The 23,072-nt window shown below is 43.1% G+C and overlaps 1 protein-coding gene across 1 annotated transcript in view; it reads right to left on the minus strand.

Moving 5' to 3' along the window:
- DHRS7C (dehydrogenase/reductase 7C) overlaps positions 1-20,815 on the minus strand; it is a 37,825-nt gene extending 17,010 nt beyond the window's left edge. The window contains exons 1-4 of the mRNA XM_074971002.1: positions 20,662-20,815; positions 9,987-10,099; positions 6,523-6,733; positions 1,186-1,278 (exon numbers count right to left, since the gene is read on the minus strand). Of these exons, the coding sequence (XP_074827103.1) occupies positions 1,186-1,278; positions 6,523-6,733; positions 9,987-10,099; positions 20,662-20,815 (571 nt within the window). The remainder of the gene's footprint in view (positions 1-1,185; positions 1,279-6,522; positions 6,734-9,986; positions 10,100-20,661) is intronic.
- Positions 20,816-23,072: the final 2,257 nt, after the last annotated feature.

Below are 23,072 nucleotides of genomic sequence, written 5' to 3' on the forward strand. Positions count from 1 at the left end.
AAGTTTCTGAGAACAGTTGCCTGGAGAACTTTCAGGGCATCTCTTTAGTCTTCATCCTCCCTGATCTCTCAGCTGCATTCCACACTGCTGATCACACTCTCTTTCTTCACACCTTGTTTGCTCTTGGCTTTTTGATCCTTTCCTCTTCTGGTTCCTGTCCTTATCTTTCCCAGGCACAAGTACTTAGGGTCCAACCCTGTGTATTCAGATTACTAAAGAGTTAACATTATTTTAACCTGATACTTGTCCAGGCTTCCTACCTGCCACACCACACTAGGGCAGACAATAAAGCAGTCACCAAAGGTTTGAGTATCTTAATCTGCCAGTCATACCTGAGCTATAAACATTGCACCCTGCAGGATATGCTTGGATCCACTAGGTTCTGAAGAAACATATGGCTAATATAATGCAACTGATTTTGTAAAATATATTTGAATAGCAAATGTGGAGGATAATTATTTATTGGAAGGAAAGAGGAGAATTAGGAAAAGCTGGATTAGAAGATTTATAACTACCTTTTTGCACACACCCCCCAAACAAAACAAAACAAAACAAAAACAGTGGGCCAGATCTTCAGGAGGCGTAAATCAGTGTAGCTCTATTGGCTTCTGTGGACCTTTGCCAATTTATACCAGCGAGGGATCTAGCCCATTACCTCTGTCTCCTCACTGCCTCGTAAGAATTAATCTTGAAATGTATACAGTAAGTCTGTAACTAAAATGTAGTGCTGGTAAATGTATTATTATCTCAGATCTATACATTGATGTTATTTCCAGAAGCATATAGATTCGGGGGTATTTTTGTGTAACCTATCAGTAACACTTGTGGGGCCATCAGCCCCTATCCTGCAATCTGATGCAGGCATGTGCACCCCTGGGAAGTGTCATTAAGTCCACTGCAGGGTCTGGGCCTGATTTGATATTTCCCAGTTGGCCAAGGCCATGGTTGTTGTGAATTAAAAAACTATATTAACAACTGCATAGAACATAATGACAGATTAAAATAATAAATAAAGCCCAATACCACACTAGCCAGTCCTTTGCTATTTATTCATCCCAGAAGTCATAGAGATGATTTGCTGAACCCTACTCCAAATTAGCATATTTAATGAGCTAATATCAAAATCATCATGTCATAGCTATAGTTCACACTTTAAAATGTAAATTTTGTCTTGTAATGACTTACAAGCAGCACGAAATGGGACTCCTAATTTTCCTTGGATATTATTTACTAGGACAACTTGGCCAGTTCTTCTTGAGATCATGTTGGGAAGAAGGGCTGAAAAAACAAAAACAACAAAAAGGAAAAAGTGAAAAAATACGAATGTGAACTAAGCTGAGACACAGAAACTCTGTTGTATCCATGTTGGTCCCAGGATATTAGAGAGACAGGATGGATGAGGTAATATCTTTTATTAGACCAACTTCAGTTGGTGAAGGAGACAAGCTTTCAAGCTTTACACAGAGCTCTTCAGGTCTGGGAAATGTACTCAGTGTGTCACAGCTAAACACAAGGTCAAAGAGATTGTTTAGCCCAAATAGTTAACACATATTTCATAGAATCATAGAATCATAGAATCATAGAATATCAGGGTTGGAAGGGACCCCAGAAGGTCATCTAGTCCAACCCCCTGCTTGAAGCAGGACCAATTCCCAGTTAAATCATCCCAGCCAGGGCTTTGTCAAGCCTGACCTTAAAAACCTCTAAGGAAGGAGATTCTACCACCTCCCTAGGTAACGCATTCCAGTGTTTCACCACCCTCTTAGTGAAAAAGTTTTTCCTAATATCCAATCTAAACCTCCCCCATTGCAACTTGAGACCATTACTCCTCGTTCTGTCATCTGCTACCATTGAGAACAGTCTAGAGCCATCCTCTTTGGAACCCCCTTTCAGGTAGTTGAAAGCAGCTATCAAATCCCCCCTCATTCTTCTCTTCTGCAGACTAAACAATCCCAGCTCCCTCAGCCTCTCTTCATAAGTCATGTGCTCTAGACCCCTAATCATTTTTGTTGCCCTTCGCTGGACTCTCTCCAATTTATCCACATCCTTCTTGTAGTGTGGGGCCCAAAACTGGACACAGTACTCCAGATGAGGCCTCACCAGTGTCGAATAGAGGGGAACGATCACGTCCCTCGATCTGCTCGCTATGCCCCTACTTATACATCCCAAAATGCCATTGGCCTTCTTGGCAACAAGGGCACACTGTTGACTCATATCCAGCTTCTCGTCCACTGTCACCCCTAGGTCCTTTTCCGCAGAACTGCTGCCTAGCCATTCGGTCCCTAGTCTGTAGCGGTGCATTGGATTCTTCCATCCTAAGTGCAGGACCCTGCACTTATCCTTATTGAACCTCATCAGATTTCTTTTGGCCCAATCCTCCAATTTGTCTAGGTCCTTCTGTATCCTATCCCTCCCCTCCAGCGTATCTACCACTCCTCCCAGTTTAGTATCATCTGCAAATTTGCTGAGAGTGCAATCCACACCATCCTCCAGATCATTTATGAAGATATTGAACAAAACCGGCCCCAGGACCGACCCCTGGGGCACTCCACTTGACACCGGCTGCCAACTAGACATGGAGCCATTGATCACTACCCGTTGAGCCCGACAATCTAGCCAGCTTTCTACCCACCTTATAGTGCATTCATCCAGCCCATACTTCCTTAACTTGCTGACAAGAATACTGTGGGAGACCGTGTCAAAAGCTTTGCTAAAGTCAAGAAACAATACATCCACTGCTTTCCCTTCATCCACAGAACCAGTAATCTCATCATAAAAGGCGATTAGATTAGTCAGGCATGACCTTCCCTTGGTGAATCCATGCTGACTGTTCCTGATCACTTTCCTCTCATGTAAGTGCTTCAGGATTGATTCTTTGAGGACCTGCTCCATGATTTTTCCAGGGACTGAGGTGAGGCTGACTGGCCTGTAGTTCCCAGGATCCTCCTTCTTCCCTTTTTTAAAGATTGGCACTACATTAGCCTTTTTCCAGTCATCCGGGACTTCCCCCGTTCGCCACGAGTTTTCAAAGATAATGGCCAAGGGCTCTGCAATCACAGCCGCCAATTCCTTCAGCACTCTCGGATGTAACTTGTCCGGCCCCATGGACTTGTGCACGTCCAGCTTTTCTAAATAGTCCCTAACCACCTCTATCTCCACAGAGGGCTTGCCATCTCTTCCCCATTCTGTGATGCCCAGCGCAGCAGTCTGGGAGCTGACCTTGTTAGTGAAAACAGAGGCAAAAAAAGCATTGAGTACATTAGCTTTTTCCACATCCTCTGTCACTAGGTTGCCTCCCTCATTCAGTAAGGGGCCCACACTTTCCTTGGCTTTCTTCTTGTTGCCAACATACCTGAAGAAACCCTTCTTGTTACTCTTGACATCTCTTGCTAGCTGCAGCTCCAGGTGCGATTTGGCCCTCCTGATATCTTTCCTACATGCCCGAGCAATATTTTTATACTCTTCCCTGGTCATATATCCAACCTTCCACTTCTTGTAAGCTTCTTTTTTATGTTTAAGATCCGCTAGGATTTCACCATTAAGCCAAGCTGGTCGCCCGCCATATTTACTATTCTTTCGACTCATCGGGATGGTTTGTCCCTGTAACCTCAACAGGGATTCCTTGAAATACAGCCAGCTCTCCTGGACTCCCTTCCCCTTCATGTTAGTCCCCCAGGGGATCCTGGCCATCTGTTCCCTGAGGGAGTCGAAGTCTGCTTTCCTGAAGTCCAGGGTCCGTATCCTGCTGCTTACCTTTCTTCCCTGCGTCAGGATCCTGAACTCAACCAACTCATGGTCACTGCCTCCCAGATTCCCATCCACTTTTGCTTCCCCCACTAATTCTACCCGGTTTGTGAGCAGCAGGTCAAGAAAAGCACCCCCCCTAGTTGGCTCCCCTAGCACTTGCGCCAGGAAATTGTCCCCTACGCTTTCCAAAAACTTTCTGGATTGTCTATGCACCGCTGTATTGCTCTCCCAGCAGATATCAGGAAAATTAAAGTCACCCATGAGAATCAGGGCATGCGATCTAGTAGCTTCCGTGAGTTGCCAGAAGAAAGCCTCATCCACCTCATCCCCCTGGTCCGGTGGTCTATAGCAGACTCCCACCACTACATCACTCTTGTTGCACACACTTCTAAACTTAATCCAGAGACACTCAGGTTTTTCCACAGTTTCGTACCGGAGCTCTGAGCAGTCATACTGCTCCCTTACATACAGTGCTACTCCCCCACCTTTTCTGCCCTGCCTTTCAAGGTACCTTTCAAGGGAACATGGTCAGTTAACATCCCTCCAGTCATGGAGTGGGGGAGATTAAAAAGGCTGGGGAGGGGGATTAGTGGGTTATAGCTTGTTGTAATAAAAATAAGCCATAAATGTAGTGTCTCTATTCAGTCCATGATTTTTAGTGTCTAGCAAAGTTATGAATTTAAGCTCCCAGGCTCATCTTTTGAAGGTGTTGTGAAGGTTTCCTTTGAGGATGAGGACTGAGAGGTCAGATATGGAGTTATCGTTTTGTGAAAAGTGTTTGCCCGTGGGTGGTAGGGTGTTTTAATCTTTTATTATTTTTTCTGTGTGAATTCATTTGAAAACATAGTGATTGTCTGATTTCACCCACCTAGTTATTAATTATTTATTACTAATTATTATTATTATTTATTATTTATTGGGGCATCTAGTGCACTGCATGAGGTACACCACACGTTGTGATAGGCATGTGTAGGACCCAAAAATCTTGAAAGGTGTGTTGTGGTGTTAATCATTGTAGCAATGGAGATATGTCTACAAATTTTGCATCTGTTGTTCTTGCAGAGTCTGGTGCCGCTTTGAGTTGATGTTTCCTGGTCTGTGGGGAGCTGGCTTCTGGTGATGAGCTTGGAGAGGTTGGCCGGCTGTTTGAAGGCCAGAAAAGGGGGCTCAGAAAGGATTTCTTTCAGGGTGTGGTCCCCATCAAGTATGGGTTGTAATTAGGGCTGTCAATCAATCGCAGTTAATGCCTGCAATTAACTTAAACCCAAATTAACCTGTTAATTTTTAACAGGTTAATCACATACCTCTGGGCCCAGAGGGAGGTGTGGAGGCGGGGGGGAGGGGGCTGAAGCTGCATTGTATGGGAAGAGTTAGGTGCCTAAGAAAGGGATCCTTAGAACCCAGCAAGCTGAGCAGGGTGCTAGTTAAGCTAGCCCTGAGTGAAATGCAGAAGAAAGGGGTGGGGTTTAGGGCCCAGATCCATATCTCTCCTGTTTAAGCTGTTCCACTTTGTATAAAATAACTCAATATTCATTGGGTCAGACAGAGAGCAAGGAAGTGTGAGGTTGACTCTATAGTCCAGTGGTTGGAACACTCCCTTGGGAGGGTCATGTTCAAGTCCCTGCTCCAATGGCTCTTTGCCATGGCGGGGTTGCATGAGAGTCTGCCCCTGACACTGATTCCTGTGGTGTAGCTGGGATCTTCTTGACCATCTGTATATTTAGTGTAATTTTGAGACCCACTATTTTCCTCCCATCTCTTTCTCATGAAGAGATCTGGCAACTGAGAGATCCTTCTTCAGCCTCTGCCAGAGCCTGACTCCAGCTCTCAGCCTTCCCAGGGGTGTATACAACAGCTTAGTGTTTTGGACACACACACACACACACACACACACACACACACACAAACCAGACTGTTTTTCCTTAAGAGTGAAAAATGTTAAAAAGTTACAAATGAATGTGAGTGATTGGCAGTTCTAGAGGTGTACTCCCTGCAACGAGCTGATAGCAGTCTCGAGATACTTTCCCTGGGATGATGAGAAAGAGCAACAGGGTAGAACCAAGAGCATCTGAATGATACTTTGGTTGCTCTTGGGACAGCAGACAAAGAATGAGGGAGGGAAGAAGGAGAAAGGTGGGAGAAACAGAAGGCAGCAAAATATCTGGCTCTCTGAAGTACCTTTACAAAATCCCTCTGCTCTAAGGGCTCGATCCTGTATGGTGCTCTCACCCGAGTCCTTTAAAACACTTAAACATGCTTAACTTTAACCATATGGGTAGCCCCAGTAAAGTCAATGGGACAACTCACATACTAAAAGTTAAGGATGTGCATAAGTACTTTGCTGCATCAGGACCAGAGTGCTCAGCATCTTGCATGATTGAGCCCTAAGTGCACCCCAAATTTGTACACAATTATGTGCTGGATACAGTCTTCTCATGGCTAAGTTTTAGCCTGGCTACATGCACTCCTTACTGATTTGTGGCAGTAGAAGCACATGCCTACAGGGGTCACTTGCAAACATACAACTGGGTGTTTTGAAAATGGGGCCATGATGTCACTTATTGTTGATAAACACTCTTCTCTTCAAACTCAGGGCGCCTGATTCTATTCTCACTTGCTCCAATTTCAAACCACTGATTTTCAGTAGAGATTCTTCTGATTTACACTGATGGAGATGAAAGCAAAATTTGACCCAAGCCATGACACAGCACAACACAATGACTTGGCACCCAATCTTTAAATAGCACTTTCAAAAGAAGAAAAAAATCAAAATACCTTTGGTTAGTGTTATAGGTCCAAAATAGTTGGCATCCATAATCTTTTTATCGAGTTCCAAGGAGATACTCTGCACTGGTCCTTTCACCTTCATGCTAGCATTGTTGATCAGTATATCCACACATCCATAGCAATCCAATATTTCTTTAGCTACATCTTGAATGCAGTTTATGTCTGAGAGATCCAGAAGTACGAGCTTTGGTGTAAATGTCTTTTTTTAAAAAAAAGGAAATAGTGTTTTGTTATTTCAGACATACAAGGTTATATGAAAGTAGACTGTGTCAGCTCTCTGTTTTAAAGTGTATTTACTGTCATATGCAAAGAAAGTGCTCTCAGCATCATTTTGAGAATATTGTTTTCCCGTTTTACCCACTCTCAGAGGAATCTGACTCAGTGTTGCCATCTCACATGATTTTATCATGACTCTTGCAATACTTGATGTAGTTCTTAAAATCCCAGTTCCTGAAGCCCAGAAATTATGGGAGAATCTCAGCTTTCATTTTTAAAACTAGTCAATTTCTAGCCATTGCGCCTATGAAGAAAAGCTGGGAAACTGACCTGAGTGCACTATAAAGGCTCAGAAGCCAGAACACTGTGACACTCTAAGTACCTTTCCAAGACCTGAGGCAAAGCTCCGTATAGCTTGAAAAAGCTTGTCTCTCTCACCAACAGAAGTTGGTCCAATCAAGGATATTACCTCACCCACCAAGTCATTATTCTTTAAAATCTCATGATTTTTAAATTATCCCATGGTAGCTGATGGCCCAACTCATGACCTTTGAAAATGTGGCTTTTGCTGAAGGAAACCCCTCTGTTAGGCAACTTGGGAGCTCCACAACTGGGGTAAATCCCACCTCCCTTCTCTTCACTAGTGGCTAGTGTTGTGTCCAAAGTAAATGCTGGGGTGCATGTAGCAAACTGACCCCACTCCCACACAGATGAATCTCCTGCTATCCCCTGCATGTTGATGATATTTTCAGGGGTCGTTACATGGAGACATTTTGTGAGGAAAAGTGGTTGGAGAAGTGTGAACAGAAAGGGCCGTCCCCTAACCCTCCCCTCTCAGAACGAAAACAGGGACAGGAAAGGACAGGGTGGCAGAAAAGTGTATGACCTACTAGAACTTATGCCCTCTGTAGTCTGTTCCCTAGGCCCAGGGAGCATTAGGTGGGAACAGAGAAGGAGGAGGTGCATCATCACATTCCTTTTGACAATTATCTTGCCTTTCCCAAACTTTAGACTCCTGGGTTTGCCTGGATGCCAGCTTGACTCTTCTGTCCCCTTCCCAACCACTCGGTACTGGGGGCAAGTGACCCTGTGGGCAGTGGAGAAGTTAGAGCTGCTTGTGGCATCTTAAAGACCAACTAATTTATTTGAGCATAAGCTTTCGTAAAGTGGGCTGTAGCTCACGAAAGCTTATGCTCAGATAAATTGGATAGTCCCTAAGGTGCCACAAGTACTCCTTTTCTTTTTGCGAATACAGACTAACACGGCTGCTACTCTGAAACCTGTTAGAGCTGCTGTGGCTAACCTATGCCTTGGCCAGTGCCAGGGTCAGGAAACCTCTGAGGTAGCATAAAGTTTAGCATGAGCAGAAAACCTGGGCTAGTCCCTGTAATTGATGTGCATGTTGATTTTTGTTAAATTGGGGCAGAACTGGGAGTTGAAGCACTGGGGCCAAGCATTTCAAAACCAGGTGCCTAAGGGTATGTCTACACTATGAAATTAGGTCGAATTTATAGAAGTTGTTTTTTTAGAAATCGGTTTTATATATTCGAGTGTGTGTGTCCCCACAGAAAATGCTCTAAGTGCATGAAGTGCATTAACTCAGCGGAGTGCTTCCACAGTACCGAGGCTAGAGTTGACTTCCGGAGTGTTGCACTGTTGGTTGCTATCCCACAGTTCCCGCAGTCTCTGCTGCCCATTGGAATTCTGGGTTAAGATCCCAATGCCTGATGGGGCTAAAACATTGTCACGGGTGGTTCTGGGTACATATCGTCAGGCCCCCGTTCCCTCCCTCCCTCCGTGAAAGCAAGGGCAGACAATCGTTTCGCGCCTCTTTTCCTGAGTTACCTGTGCAGACGCCATACCACGGCAAGCATGGAGCCCGCTCAGGTAACCGTCACCGTATGTCTCCTGGGTGCTGGCAGACGTGGTACTGCATTGCTACACAGCAGCAGCAACCCATTGCCTTGTGGCAGCAGACGGTGCAATAGGACTGGTAGCCGTCCTCGTCATGTCTGAGGTGCTCCTGGCCACGTCAGCCAGGAGCGCCTGGGCAGACATGTGCGCAGGGACTAAATTTGGAGTGACTTGACCAGGTCATTCTCTTTAGTCCTGCAGTCAGTCCTATTGAACCATCTTATGGTGAGCAGGCAGACGATACGGATTGCTAGCAGTCCTACTGTACCATCTTCTGCCAGGCAGGCAGGAGATGAGGATGGCTAGCAGTCCTACTGCAAAGTCTTCTGCTGAGCAGCCATGAGATGTGGATGGCTTGCAGTCCTTCTGCACCGTCTGCTGCCAGCCAAAGATGTAAAAGATAGATGGAGTGGATCAAAACAAGAAATAGACCAGATTTGTTTTGTACTCATTTGCTTCCCCCCATCCCCCATCTAGGGGACTCTTTCCTCTAGGTCACTCTGCAGTTGCTCACAGAGAAGGTGCAGCGAGGTAAATCTAGCCATGTATCAATCAGAGGCCAGACCAACCTGCTTGTTCCAATAAGAACAATAACTTAGGTGCACCATTTCTTATTGGAACCCTCCGTGAAGTCCTGCCTGAAATACTCCTTGATGTAAAGCCACCCCCTTTGTTGATTTTAACTCCCTGTAAGCCAACCCTGTAAGCCGTGTCATCAGTCACCCCTCCCTGCATCAGAGCAATGGCAAACAATCGTGCATCTGAGTTGAGAGTGCTGTCCAGAGCAGTCACAATGGAGCACTCTGGGATAGCTCCCAGAGGCCAATACTGTCGAATTGTGTCCACAGTACGCCAAATTCGACCTGGCAAGGCCGATTTAAGCGCTAATCCACTTGTCAGGGGTGGAGTAAGGAAATCAATTTTAAGAGCCCTTTAACGCTGCTAAATTCGACCTAAAGTCCTAGTGTAGACCAGGGCTAAAACTAGGGTCCACATGCTATTTTTAGGGACCTAAATAAAAGTAGCCCTGTTTTCAAAATAGACTGAATGCCCACAACTCCCTTTGGTCTCGGCAGACCTTGTGGACTTTTGGCACTTCTGGAAATCAGGCTGTATATATCTGAGTATCTAAATATGACTTAAGCAGCCTGCATGTGGCACTAGGACTGAAAATGGACTTTATACAAGCCATAAACATTCTAACAGCCACTGTCCGAAATTCATTTGTATGTAAAAACTGTGCCAAGCACGAGATCATTAATATTTTCCCTCCAGATCTGTAAACTTTGACAAGGCACAAAGCAAGGAGAGGACATACTTACCACGCTGGGGTCTCCCACACTGATTAAAGCATTATACAAGGCTTCTAACTTCTCCCATGTCTTACCACATAGCACTAACCTAGCTCCTCCAGAGTGAAAGACTCGAGAGCATTCTGGAAAATAAATATATTAATAAGGAATAGTAAAAAGTCAGTTGGAGTAATTTCACTTTGAAATGATTGTTCTGCTGTTGATGAATTCAATGTTTTTTTCAAACTTCATTAATTTTGGAAAAAGCAAACAATAAAAAATAATGAAGAAACATAAACCCCTTCACGGTACAGGAAATGTATACATGAACAGTAAGTACAAAACAGATTAACATCTTTTACAATATTAAAAGCATGCAGAATGGTGCACTCTAGCCCCATGATCTAATCAAACTCTAAATAGCCAAGGAGCTTGCAGGTCACGGCTCTGAGGCTACATTTACGCAGCAATGAGGCTGTAATTTGCAGTTCATGGAGCTCTACCAGCACTATCTTTAATCTAGCTAGCTCAGTGTGACACAGAGGCCCATTGGTGGTTCTCTACTCGGTGTCAGCAACTCTTGTCAGGCCTGACTGACTGTACCTGACACACTGTTGTCAGAATATGTATCTAAAAGGTGTCATGTAAGGTATCATGTGCAAACTGGTAACACACTGGTCTCAAAACTCATTGTGTGGTGCATGTACAGGGTGCGTACAAAGAGTTATGGATATGTATTGGAATTATGTCCTTAAAAAGTGTTTGGGCTCAGGGCAGGGGTCGGGGTGCAAGGTGGGGCAGGGGGTCAGGGTGCAAGGTGCGGCGGGGGCTCAGGGCAGGGGGTTGGGGTGAAGGAGGGGTGTGGGGTGCGGCAGGGGGCTCACGGCAGGGGGTTCAACTGCAGGAGGGGTTCGGGGGGTGGGTCCGGCCCAGCGCTCACCGGGGGCAGGGCAGGCTCCCTGTCTGCCTTCCCTGCCCCCGTGCCACTCCGGGAAGCAGCCGGGACCTCGGTGATGGGGGGGGGGGGCTGCACAGGGGTCTGTGTGTTGCCCTGGCCACACCTCCAGGTACCTCCGCCAAGGCTCCCATTGGCTGCAGTTCCCTGTTCCCGGCCAATGGGAGCTTTGGGGGAGGTACCCGGAGGCATGGCCAGGGCAACACACAGACCCCTGTGCCCCCCCCCCCTCCCCCAGGTCCTGGCCACTTCCCGGAGCGGCGCTGGGGCAGGGCAGACAGGCAGGGAGCCTGCCCTGCCGCCAGTGTGCCGGGCCGGAGCCACTGTAGGTAAATGCTCAGGGGGCGGGGGGCCCGTGGGGAGCTGGCGGGCCGCAGAAAATAACCCCGCGGGCCGCATGCGGCCCGTGGGCTGCGTGTTTGAGACCCCTGCCCTAGGTTATCATTCACCTGAAGAGTCAAAAACCAAGTGTTTTGAGTTCCATATGTTGGGTCCTGGCTAAAGCTATATAAGCCAACCATGGTGAGAAAAACATCTTTGAAGAAAAGACTCTAGTTTGCTGGGGGGGGGGGGGTTCTTAGAAGAATATTTTTACTTTCATTTGTTTGTAACCATTACTTATTCCTTATATTTGGTATCACATAAACCTACGTCCTTTTGTGAATAAATTAAGTTAATAAGCGGTTGTGAACTGTCTCTTTGAAGGCACAACAAATTTGATAAGATTTGTGGATGCTAAAGTAAGAAGAGCCGAACACTGCAGAGAAAGGCATCTGTGAGGAACTTGGGAATTGAGGTTTATTGACGATTACATGCTAGGCAAGGTTATGACTGGCAGAGACCTGAAGAGTTTGCTGACAAGGCAGACAGGCTAGAGAGTCAGGAAGCTGACAATATGCAGAGCTTAGCAGCAGCAAAGTTCTCACCTGCTGAAGCAGAGGGGGTAATATGGTTGTGGGAACCCTGATGGATCATCACACTCACTAAATTGCAGTGAGACTGCAGTGCCCACAGCCTTCAGCTTGGGCTGCACAAGCCCACTGGCACCTCTGTCTACGTACTCACATACTAGTAGTTGAAATTATTCCTTCCAGTGTGGTAATATCTTGCATTTGTTGATATAGAATGTCATCTGCCCTCAAGCAGCCCATTCACTTGTCTTGGTTATGTCCCTTTGAAATTCCTTGCAGTCTTCCTTAACCTTGACTAACTAAATAATTTTGTATGCAGTATTTCTGTAGCTGATCCCACACCCCTTGTTGTCACCTAACACCCCACACTGGAACCCATATGGGCTATCTCAAACAACTACAACCCATAGTCAATGGGGACCCTATCCCGAAAGAAATCTTTCCTGAACCCTCTCTTCTGACCTTCAGACAACCCCCCAATCTCTCCAAGCTCATCATCAGAAGCAAGTTCCCCACAGATCAGACACACTAACTCAAAGCGGACTCTGCCAGAACAACAGATGCAAAACCTGCAGACATATCTCCACTGCTACAATGATCAAAACTCCCCCACAACACACCTTTCAAGATCCATGGGTCCTACAAATGATTATCACATGTGGTGAACCTCCTCTAGTGCACTAAATGACCCAATAACAACTCGCAGATAATCACTATGTTCTCAAATGAACACACACAGGAAAATGATATAAGACAAAAACACCCTATCACCTGTAGGTGAACACTTTTCACAAAGCAATCACTCTCCTCATCTTATCTGTCCTCATCCTCAAAGGAAACCTGCACACCACTTTTAAAAGACAAGCCCAGGAACTTAAATTTACAACTTTGCTAGACACTAAAAATCATGGTCTTAATAAAGACATTGGATCTACGGCTTATTACAACAATCTGTAGTGATGTAGAAGCATGTAGAAGGTCCTTTGGGTGAGTTTGTGGGGGAGGAGTTTGTAGAGTTTTTCTTGGAGTTGTTTGGGGAAGGATTTGATGCTATTCAAATAAACATGCAAAAACTAACGGCTAGATTTCTGGAATAGTCCAAGGGAACCCAGAGTTGCTATAGCCTTTCATAAGAATGTACCATTCATTCAGCTAACAAGATTTCATAGTTAAAATCTATATTTAATTTTGTGATTAAAATGTGTATAAAAGGAAGTCAGCTATAAATGATACAGCTTTGGGTAAAATACTGTAATTTTTAGTGACAGGGCTTACCTCATGGGCAATCCTGCTAGGAAAGACAGGGTTTGTACTCATAATGCTTTCTTTTAGTTTAAGTGATAAAGTAAAGAAATAAGGCTAATGCTTGCAATCAAGCATACTTATGTTTTCAAGCTAGTGAAATACATCTGTGCTGAAAGAAGCAGTTAATAAAAGGAACTGAAACCAAATACTGTGTTTATAAGGACACCTAATCACAAAGTGCAATAATCAGAAATGTAACTGATTAATAATGCACAGACTTAGCTCAAGGTCCCACCATTGTTGTTAACACAATGAGAACAGATGGAGAAATTGCAACTTGAGGAAGCATAACTGCAAAGTTGGCCAAGAAATACACCACCAAGTGGCCCATGGAAAGCAACTTGGGAAGGTAAGTTGCCTACCGGAGCAAACCCGCTGGTGTTCAAGATATGTCCCATGGTGGTTGTACCTACATTTATGGCCTAACTTGCCTTGGTGTGACAATTCCACTCCAGTTGCAAGAGCCCAAAATAGGGCTGTTGATTAATCGCAGTTAACTCACGCAATTTACACAAAAATTAATTGAGATTAAAAAAAATTAATCATGATTAATCACAGTTTTAATTGCAATGTTAAACAATAGAATACCAATTGAAATGTATTAAATATTCTTGGATGTTTTTCTACATTTTCAAATATATTGATTTCAATTACAACATGGAATACAAAGTGTACAGTGCTCACTTTATTATATACAAAAGAAGTAATATTTTTAATTCATCTCATACAAGTACTGTAGTGCAACCTCTTTATTGTGAAAATGCTCACTTTATATTTATTTTAATATAAATATTTACACAGTAAAAAATAAAAGAAATATAGTTTTAAATTTGCCTAGTACAAGTACTGTAGTGCAATCTCTTTATCGTAAAAGTTAAACTTACAAATGTAGAATTATGTACAAAAAATAACTGCATTCAAAAACAAAACAATGTAAAACTTTAGAGCCTACAAGTCCACTCAGTCCTACTTCCTGTTCAGCCAATCGCTAAGACAAACAAGTTTGTTTACATTTACGGGAGATAATGCTGCCCACTTCTTATTTACAATATCACCTGAAAGTGAGAACAAGAGTTCGCATGGCACTTTTGCCAGCATTGCAAGGTATTTACGTGCCAAATGTGGCAAACATGTGTAAACCCATTCATGCTTCAGCCACCATTCCAGAGGACACGCTTCCATGCTGATGATGCTCATTAAAAAAATAATGTGTTAATTAAATTTGTGACTGAAATCCTTGGGGAGAATTGTGTGTCTCCTCCTGTTTTACCAACATTCTGCCATATATTTCATGTTATAGCAGTCTTGTATGATGACCCAGCACATGTTGTTTGTTTTAAAACACTTTCACTGAAGATTTGACAAAACACAAAGAAGGTACCAATGTGAGATTTCTAAACATAGCTACAGAAATCGATCCGAGGTTTAAGAATTTTGAAGTCCAAAATCTGAGAGAGATGAGGTGTGGAGCATGCTTTCAGAAGTCTTAAAAGAGCAACACTCTGATGTGGAAACTGCAGAACCCGAACCACCAAAAAAGAAAACCAACCTTCTGCTGGTGGCATCTGACTCAGATGATGAAAAATGAATGTGTATTGGTCTGTACTGCTTTGGATCGTTATCGAGCAGAACCCATCATCAGCATGGACGCATGTCTTCTGGAATGGTGGCATACAAATGTTTGCAGGGGCATACAAATGTTTAGCATATGTGGCATAGCACCTTGCGACACCACCTACACCAGCTCCATGCGAACACCCATTCTCCCTTTCAGGTGACATTGTAAACAAGAAGTTTATCTCCTGCATTATTTCCTGCAAATGTAAACAAACTTGTTTGTCCGAGTGATTGGGTGAACAAGAAGTAGAACTGAGTGAACTTGTAGGCTCTAAAGTTTTACAGTGTTTTATTTTTGAATGCAGTTATTTTTTGTACATAATTCTACATTTGTAAGTTCAACTTTCATGATAAAGAGATTGCACTCCAGTACTTGTACTAGGTGAATTTAAAACTATATTTCTTTTGTTTTTTACTATGCAAATATTTGTAATAAAAATAAATATAAAGTGAGCACTGTACACTTTGTAGTCTGTGTTGTAACTGAAAGCAGTATATGTTAAAATGTACAAAGCATCCACAAAATTTAATAAATAGTGTTCTATTATTGTTTAACCGTGCAATTAATCGCAATTTTTTTAAATTACTTGACAGCTCTACTCAAAAGCTGATGTTTCATTTCATGATTGAATAGTGAGAGACCACAACCATCATTTTTGTTGGACATTTCAAATTTTAGGCAGAAGTATGGGTCTGATTGGTCCATCCAAGCACCTCAAACAAGGGGAACCAAGTTGGATTACCCAAGAAATGGGATAAAAGGGCCTGTCTCCTTCAGCATATCGTTTCCCAAAAGACAAAAAGACCTGGAAGGGAGAAGACTGAGGTCCAGGGCTGGCCACCTGGGAATCCTGGTGATATAAAGTACCTATCTTAAATATGAACCTTTTAACTGTCTCTTTCTATTTTCCTGAACTAGACCCTGATTAAGCCACATGCACAGATGAGTCATTCCTGTGCTAGGCTCCAGCCAATCCACAAGCCAAGGACTGGTATGTTCCCGTTAACTAAGACTGTGAAACACTATGTGTGGCTACCGTAGTTACTGGTTTCATACTGCCTTCCAAGTTCTAGTATACAGATATAAAATGAGACCAAGCGTGCAAACTTCTTGAACAGCACTCATTCTATATAGGCTGTCATAAATGCAGGAATTCATCTTAGGTAGTTAGGAGTCAGATGGTGGGGGCTAATATAGTTCATTGGGAAATAGATTAAAAGGTTTGACTGCTATAAATCCATGGGGACGAGATGTTGGTGAATTAGCATGAAAGTATTTGGCCAAATTGGCTTGTGGTCCAGCTTTGGATTATTTTTCTCTGTTGTGTTAGCAACACCAGAGTTAATAAACAATTGGCCCTATTTGACTCTTAGTCAAGAATCTAAACAAAGTCACCTTCCCAACATAATAATTGAGTATAGTGTTATTTCCTAGTGTGATTTGATTCTGAAAAACTTAAATGGATATATTGATCATTTATGTTAGGCAAATCGCAGTCCAATACTATTTTTGTCTTCTTATATCCTTTACAATTAAGCTGCTGTTAAGGATATTTAATAGAACTCTATAAAGCTAAATTCAATTCTCATATCCTTAGGAATTAGGAATTAAAATTAAAAGAACCTGAGGAAAAGTGGTACGGGTAATCAGCTAAGCAGTTGCTCAACTAAAGTTTATTTTATGCTCTGTTTTTCTTACAACTGGGTGGCAGGGTAGCTGGAAGTTAGGTGCTGCGATGCTGAGCACTGGAACACCTAAGTCCCTTTACAGAGCTAGCCCTATCTTCCTGTGCATTTACACACATGTGGCAGCATGGTGGATGTGGACAATATCCGTTCATGATGAGCTGCATCCCTGGTGCTGGATTATTGCAATAGCAGTAAATATGGCATATATTGTCCAATGTTCCTTTTGAGCTGGGGTTCCATGGAACAGCTGATAATAAATAGTATTTTGTTTTTCAAGGCAGATGCTGCTGCAAGATGATCCCATGCCAAGTGAAGGATTAGAATCATAGAATCATAGAATCATAAGAATATCAGGGTTGGAAGGGACCTCAGGAGGTCATCTAGTCCAACCCCCTGCTCAAAGCAGGACCAATCCCCAACTAAATCATCCCAGCCAGGGCTTTGTCAAGCCTGACCTTAAAAATTTCTAAGGAAGGAGATTCTACCACCTCCCTAGGTAACACATTCCAGTGTTTCACCACCCTCTTGGTGAAAAAGTTTTTCCTAATATCCAATCTAAACCTCCCCCATTGCAACTTGAGACCATTACTCCTTGTCCTGTCATCTTCTACCACTGAGAATAGTCTAGAACCATCCTCTCTGGAACCACCTCTCAGGTAGTTGAAAGTAGCTATCAAATCCCCCCTCATTCTTCTCTTCTGCAGACTAAACAATCCCAGTTCCCTCAGCCTCTCCTCATAAGTCATGTGTTCCAGACCCCTAATCATTTTTGTTGCTCTTCGCTGGACTCTCTCCAATTTATCCACATCCTTCTTGTAGTGTGGAGCCCAAAACTGGACACAGTACTCCAGATGAGGCCTCACCAATGTCGAATAGAGGGGAACAATCACGTCCCTCGATCTGCTCACTATGCCCCTACTTATACATCCCAAAATGCCATTGGCCTTCTTGGCAACAAGGGCACACTGCTGACTCATATCCAGCTTCTCATCCACTGTCACCCCTAGGTCCTTTTCCGCAGAACTGCTGCCTAGCCATTCGGTCCCTAGTCTGTAGCGGTGCATTGGGTTCTTCCGTCCTAAGTGCAGGACCCTGCACTTATCCTTATTGAACCTCATCAGATTTCTTTTGGCCCAATCCTCCAATTTGTCTAGGTCCCTCTGTATCCTATCCCTGCCCTCCAGCGTATCTACCACTCCTCCTAGTTTAGTATCATCCACAAATTTGCTGAGGGTGCAATCCACACCATCCTCCAGATCATTTATGAAGATATTGAACAAAACCGGCCCCAGGACCGACCCCTGGAGCACTCCACTTGACACCAGCTGCCAACTAGACATGGAGCCATTGATCACTACCCGTTGAGCCCGACAATCTAGCCAACTTTCTACCCACCTTATAGTGCATTCATCCAGCCCATACTTCTTTAACTTGCTGACAAGAATACTGTGGGAGACCGTGTCAAAAGCTTTGCTAAAGTCAAGAAACAATACATCCACTGCTTTCCCTTCATCCACAGAACCAGTAATCTCATCATAGAAGGCGATTAGATTAGTCAGGCATGACCTTCCCTTGGTGAATCCATGCTGACTGTTCCTGATCACTTTCCTCTCATGTAAGTGGTTCAGGATTGATTCTTTGAGGACCTGCTCCATGATTTTTCCGGGGACTGAGGTGAGGCTGACTGGCCTGTAGTTCCCAGGATCCTCCTTCTTCCCTTTTTTAAAGATTGGCACTACATTAGCCTTTTTCCAGTCATCTGGGACTTCCCCCGTTCGCCACGAGTTTTCAAAGATAATGGCCAATGGCTCTGCAATCACAGCCACCAATTCCTTTAGCACTCTCGGGTGCAACTCGTCTGGCCCCATGGACTTGTGCACGTCCAGCTTTTCTAAATAGTCCCTAACCACCTCTTTCTCCACAGAGGGCTGGCCATCTACTCCCCATGCTGTGATGCCCAGCGCAGCAGTCTGGGAGCTGACCTTGTTCGTGAAGACAGAGGCAAAAAAAGCATTGAGTACATTAGCTTTTTCCACATCCTCTGTCACTAGGTTGCCTCCCTCATTCAGTAAGGGGCCCACACTTTCCTTGGCTTTCTTCTTGTTGCCAACATACCTGAAGAAACCCTTCTTGTTACTCTTGACATCTCTTGCTAGCTGCAGCTCCAGGTGCGATTTGGCCTTCCTGATTTCATTCCTACATGCCCGAGCAATATTTTGAACCAGATTAGAACCAGTGTACTGTACTGCAAGCTCAGCATAGTGTCTCATTCAGCTTTCTGCCTCAGACTTGGCTCTGTAAAATGGGCTTGTCCCTCACCTCATGTACAGTAACAATTTCATATACTGTATAGGATAGCTCACTGCTGGAAGGACCTGGTATCATTGCCCATTTAAAGATGCAAGCCACATCAGTAATGCAGAAAGACGGATTTGATATTTGAAACAGGATTCTCTAAGGAAGAGCTCACCACACCTAATCATGAAGCATTGTATTGTTTCTTTCTGGCTTTGCAATTAAGCCATATTGAATTACAGTCGTGCCTACTAGATTCTGTTTCATAGAGCTGTGTGTTTGCAGAGGATGCAGACCTGCTTTCTGTGTTACTGCCTTATGTTAAGAAACCAACTGTATAAATACCATTAATGTTGGGTCTTCCAGTTTATGTTCCATGCAGTGTGAGAAGTAGCTTTGGGATATGGAAACTGCTGAGGGAGCAAGGGTGGGAGCGGAGATGTGGATCTTCCAGCAGACTGGGCACACAGAAGAAGGATATTTCCCTCTATTTATCTGAGGGAGTTGGTTGTTCTGAGTATGTGTTTGCTTGGCTGGTTTTGCATGGGATGCTGGCCTAAGTCTCTGAAGGGGGTTCTCTGAATGCTTTTCAATGCATGTTCTTATATTTTGTGTGGCAGGACAGTAGGGTAGTGCAGACACCTATCTAAGATGCTAGATATCAGAGAGTTCAGGAGGGAGGTAATGTTGCTCCCAACTCCATGCCCTTTCTCATGGCAACTATATTCCCTGTTTATTTACACATAAAATAGCCTGGTTTCCTTTTCTACCATGCAGCTAATTCCCTGAAGAAAATGTCTCTGAAAATAGAAATCCATTCCAAACATCTCCCATTTAGTGTAGGAAAAAACTGGAAAGAAAAAACAAAGTGTAAATGCTGTGGTTCTTGTAAACCAAACCAAACCAAATCCAAAACAAAATCACAAAGGCACAATTTTAAATATTAAAAAATTCCTTTAGAAGGCATGTTCTGCATGTAATATTAGACTGTATGAGCAAAGAGCAGCAGCTGTCCTGTCCCCAGAGAGGATGGAAATGGCTCAGCCCTTCTATGCTGGAGGGAGTGGTGAGGCCCCAGAAAACACAAACAGGTGAAGTAGTTTTTTAAAAATGAAATGAAATAAAGGTATAATATACTACTAATAATCAACAAACCATTAAAAAGGAATGCAAATGAATATAATGCTCGATTTTTTGATTAATAGAGATTAAAATATAAATAAAATAATGTGCAAGTGCAATGTGATATGTCTAGAGCAACTACCCAAGACGGACATGCATCTAAATGAACCGCTATGCTCGCTTTCTGTGACTATATAGCATGAACTGAGACAGCAGTGCCGCTTGGCCACTGTGATACTTACTGCCTGCTGCCGCACACACAGATGTGCCGGTGCCATTGCAAAGCCACTCAGTTAGGCCTAGATCCTGCAAACCTTACTATTGAAGCCCATTGGACTCCTCATGCTTAAAGTTATGCATGCATATAAATGTTTGCATGATCAAGGCCTGATGGAGCTGGAGTGGTACAGACCTTATGGGTTATATTGGTTATATGAATCATCTATTTATAATGAAATGCTGCCACCTGATAGTAACTGTACACGTAATTAGATCTCACAGTGACAGCATGCTAAAAATAACTCCATCTTCATTTCCCTCTCAAACTTCTTATTCAACTGAGATCAATCTATACATTAAAAATGTAGTCCATCTAAATCAGCAGCAGTGCCTCTAAAGGGGAATAAAGAGTGCACATTCCAAAATTGTAGTACGTGTTTCTATTTATATTTGCTTTCTCTCCATTTTGCAGGTGAACATATCCTATATAAGGTAACAAACATATAAGGTCATCTGAGAATGCCCATGCTAGATACAATGATTCTTTCACTCTATGAAACAGTGAAAACGCCCCCAAACCCAGACAACTTACCCTTGCCCAATCCAGAGATGGCATCAGTAATCACTACCACTTTGTTTTGCACAGCTGATTTTGACATTAGCCGACCAACTGCTCGGTAAATATATATAATTCCACTGATTCCAAAAATGAGCAAAGGAAGAATAAGCACAGCAAGGACACCCATTTTTACCTGAAAGAAAATAGACCAGGTTAGAGTCACAATAGAATTGAGGCATTCTTCATATTTTTCAAGATATCTTTTAAAATGAATCCTTGTCTCCATTCATGGAAAAGATAAGCAGAATGTATGGATTATGTTAGACAGCAGCAGCCACAGCATGTCACCAGTTTTTAACAGTTTCAATAGAAAACTTAGCTTGAAAATCAGTGGTATAATGTGGCCCTATTTTTATCAGATAGGCTTCATTTTCCTCCTCACTATTACACATTATAGTCAAAGCCTTTTGTCGTTGTATTCATGACAGTTCTCTTCTAGAAAAAGAATTGCACAGTTGCAAGAGTGAATTCAGTTTAACCAAAGGGGTGCAAAATTATGTTACATTAATCTCTGATACATTTTCCTATCCTTTTAGAACTATATAGATAAAAGCTGATTATTGTTATCACCAGATAAAGAGTAAGAGAATATACACGTTTCACATGTTACAGAAGTACTGAGAAGAGAATAACTTACCATGAATATGAAGCAGTCAAGAAGCAGATAAGTAACTAATTTATTCTAGGATTTTAATCAAATTCTTTCAGCATTTCTGGAAAGCAGTCGATGTACTGAGGCCACTTGTCTTGAGGGAGAAGAGCTATGTATAGTTCTCAGCTGCATAAGAGATTTTTTAAAAAGTAAATATAGTATCTACAGCAGATCCACATGCCTGATGTATTTAGTTTCACGGGGCTGGAAAGTTTTCTAGAGCTCTTTGCACTGTCCTAATTCAACTGCACAAAGAAGCTTCTGTTTTTGTGTCTTGTCTTTATGATAAAAAGGAAATATGTTCCTTGGGTCACCTTGTTGTTTGGTTTAGGCCTTCAACTGATATTATGCATGAAAACAATTTGTACAAGCCCAATAACATTAGAAAGGTTCTGGTGTCTTTTTCTTTTTCAAAAGTTGCAGTGGAAATAGTTTGTTCAGTCTGAATATTCAGTCGTCTGTCTACTATCTAATCACCGAGCTAGCTGTCAGGAGAGAGTTCATTCAGAGCCACGCCCTTGGCTTCGAACAAAAATTCTTAACCAACACAACATCCGTCTCGCCACCAAATTGAAGATCTACAGTGCAGTGGTTTTAACATCTCTCCTGTATGGATCTGAGACGTAGACTCTTTATAGGTGCCACAAAACAATCCTGAGAAGGGAAAAGCTCAGGGGGCACCGATAGGAGAGGGGATAAATTCAGCAGAGAGAACTGGGCACCTGAGTTGGAATGAGCTGTGACATGGTGTCATAAATATAAAGGGAAGGGTAAACACCTTTAAAATCCCTCCTGGCCAGAGGAAAAACCCTTTCACCTGTAAAGGGTTAAGAAGCTAGGATAATCTCGCTGGCACCTGACCAAAATGACCAATGAGGAGACAAGATACTTTCAAAAGCTGGGGAGGAGGGAGAAACAAAGCCTCTCTCTCTCGGTCTGTGCGATGCTTTTGCCGGGGACAGAACAGGAATGGAGTCTTAGAATTTAGTAAGTAATCTAGCTAGGTATGCGTTAGATTATGATTTCTTCAAATGGCTGAGAAAAATAAGCTGCGCTGAATGGAATGTAGATTCCTGTTTTTATGTCTTTTTTCTAACTTAAGGTTTTGCCTAGAGGGATTCTCTATGTTTTGAATCTAATTACTCTGTAAGGTATTTACCATCCTGATTTTACAGAGGTGATTCTTTTTACTTTTTCTTCTGTTAAAATTCTTCTTTTAAGAAACTGATTGCTTTTTCATTGTTCTTAAGATCCAAGGGTTTGGGTCTGTGGTCACCTATCCAAATTGGTGAGGATTTTTATCAAGCCTTCCCCAGGAAAGAGAGGTAACATTTGGGAGGATTTTTTGGGGGGGGAAAGACATTTCCAAACGGACTCTTTCCTAATAATAATACCGGTTAGACGTTTGGTGTTGGCAGCGAAAGTCCAAGGGCAAAAGGTAAAATAGTTTGTAGCTTGGGGAAGTTTTAACCTAAGCTGGTAAAATTAAGCTTAGGAGGTTTTCATGCAGGTCCCCACATCTGTACCCTAGAGTTCAGAGTGGGGAAGGAACCTTGACTGTGGTCTGTAGCAGACTCTCACCACGACATCACCCTTGTTGCTCACACTTCTAAACTTAATCCAGAGACTCTCAGGTTTTTCTGCAGTTTCATACTTGAGCTCTGAGCAGTCATACTGCTCCCTTACATACAATGCAACTCCCCCCACCTTTTCTGCCATGCCTGTCATAGAA

This window comes from Natator depressus, chromosome 14 (assembly GCF_965152275.1).
Source record: "Natator depressus isolate rNatDep1 chromosome 14, rNatDep2.hap1, whole genome shotgun sequence".
Classification (NCBI taxonomy): domain Eukaryota; kingdom Metazoa; phylum Chordata; order Testudines; family Cheloniidae; genus Natator; species Natator depressus.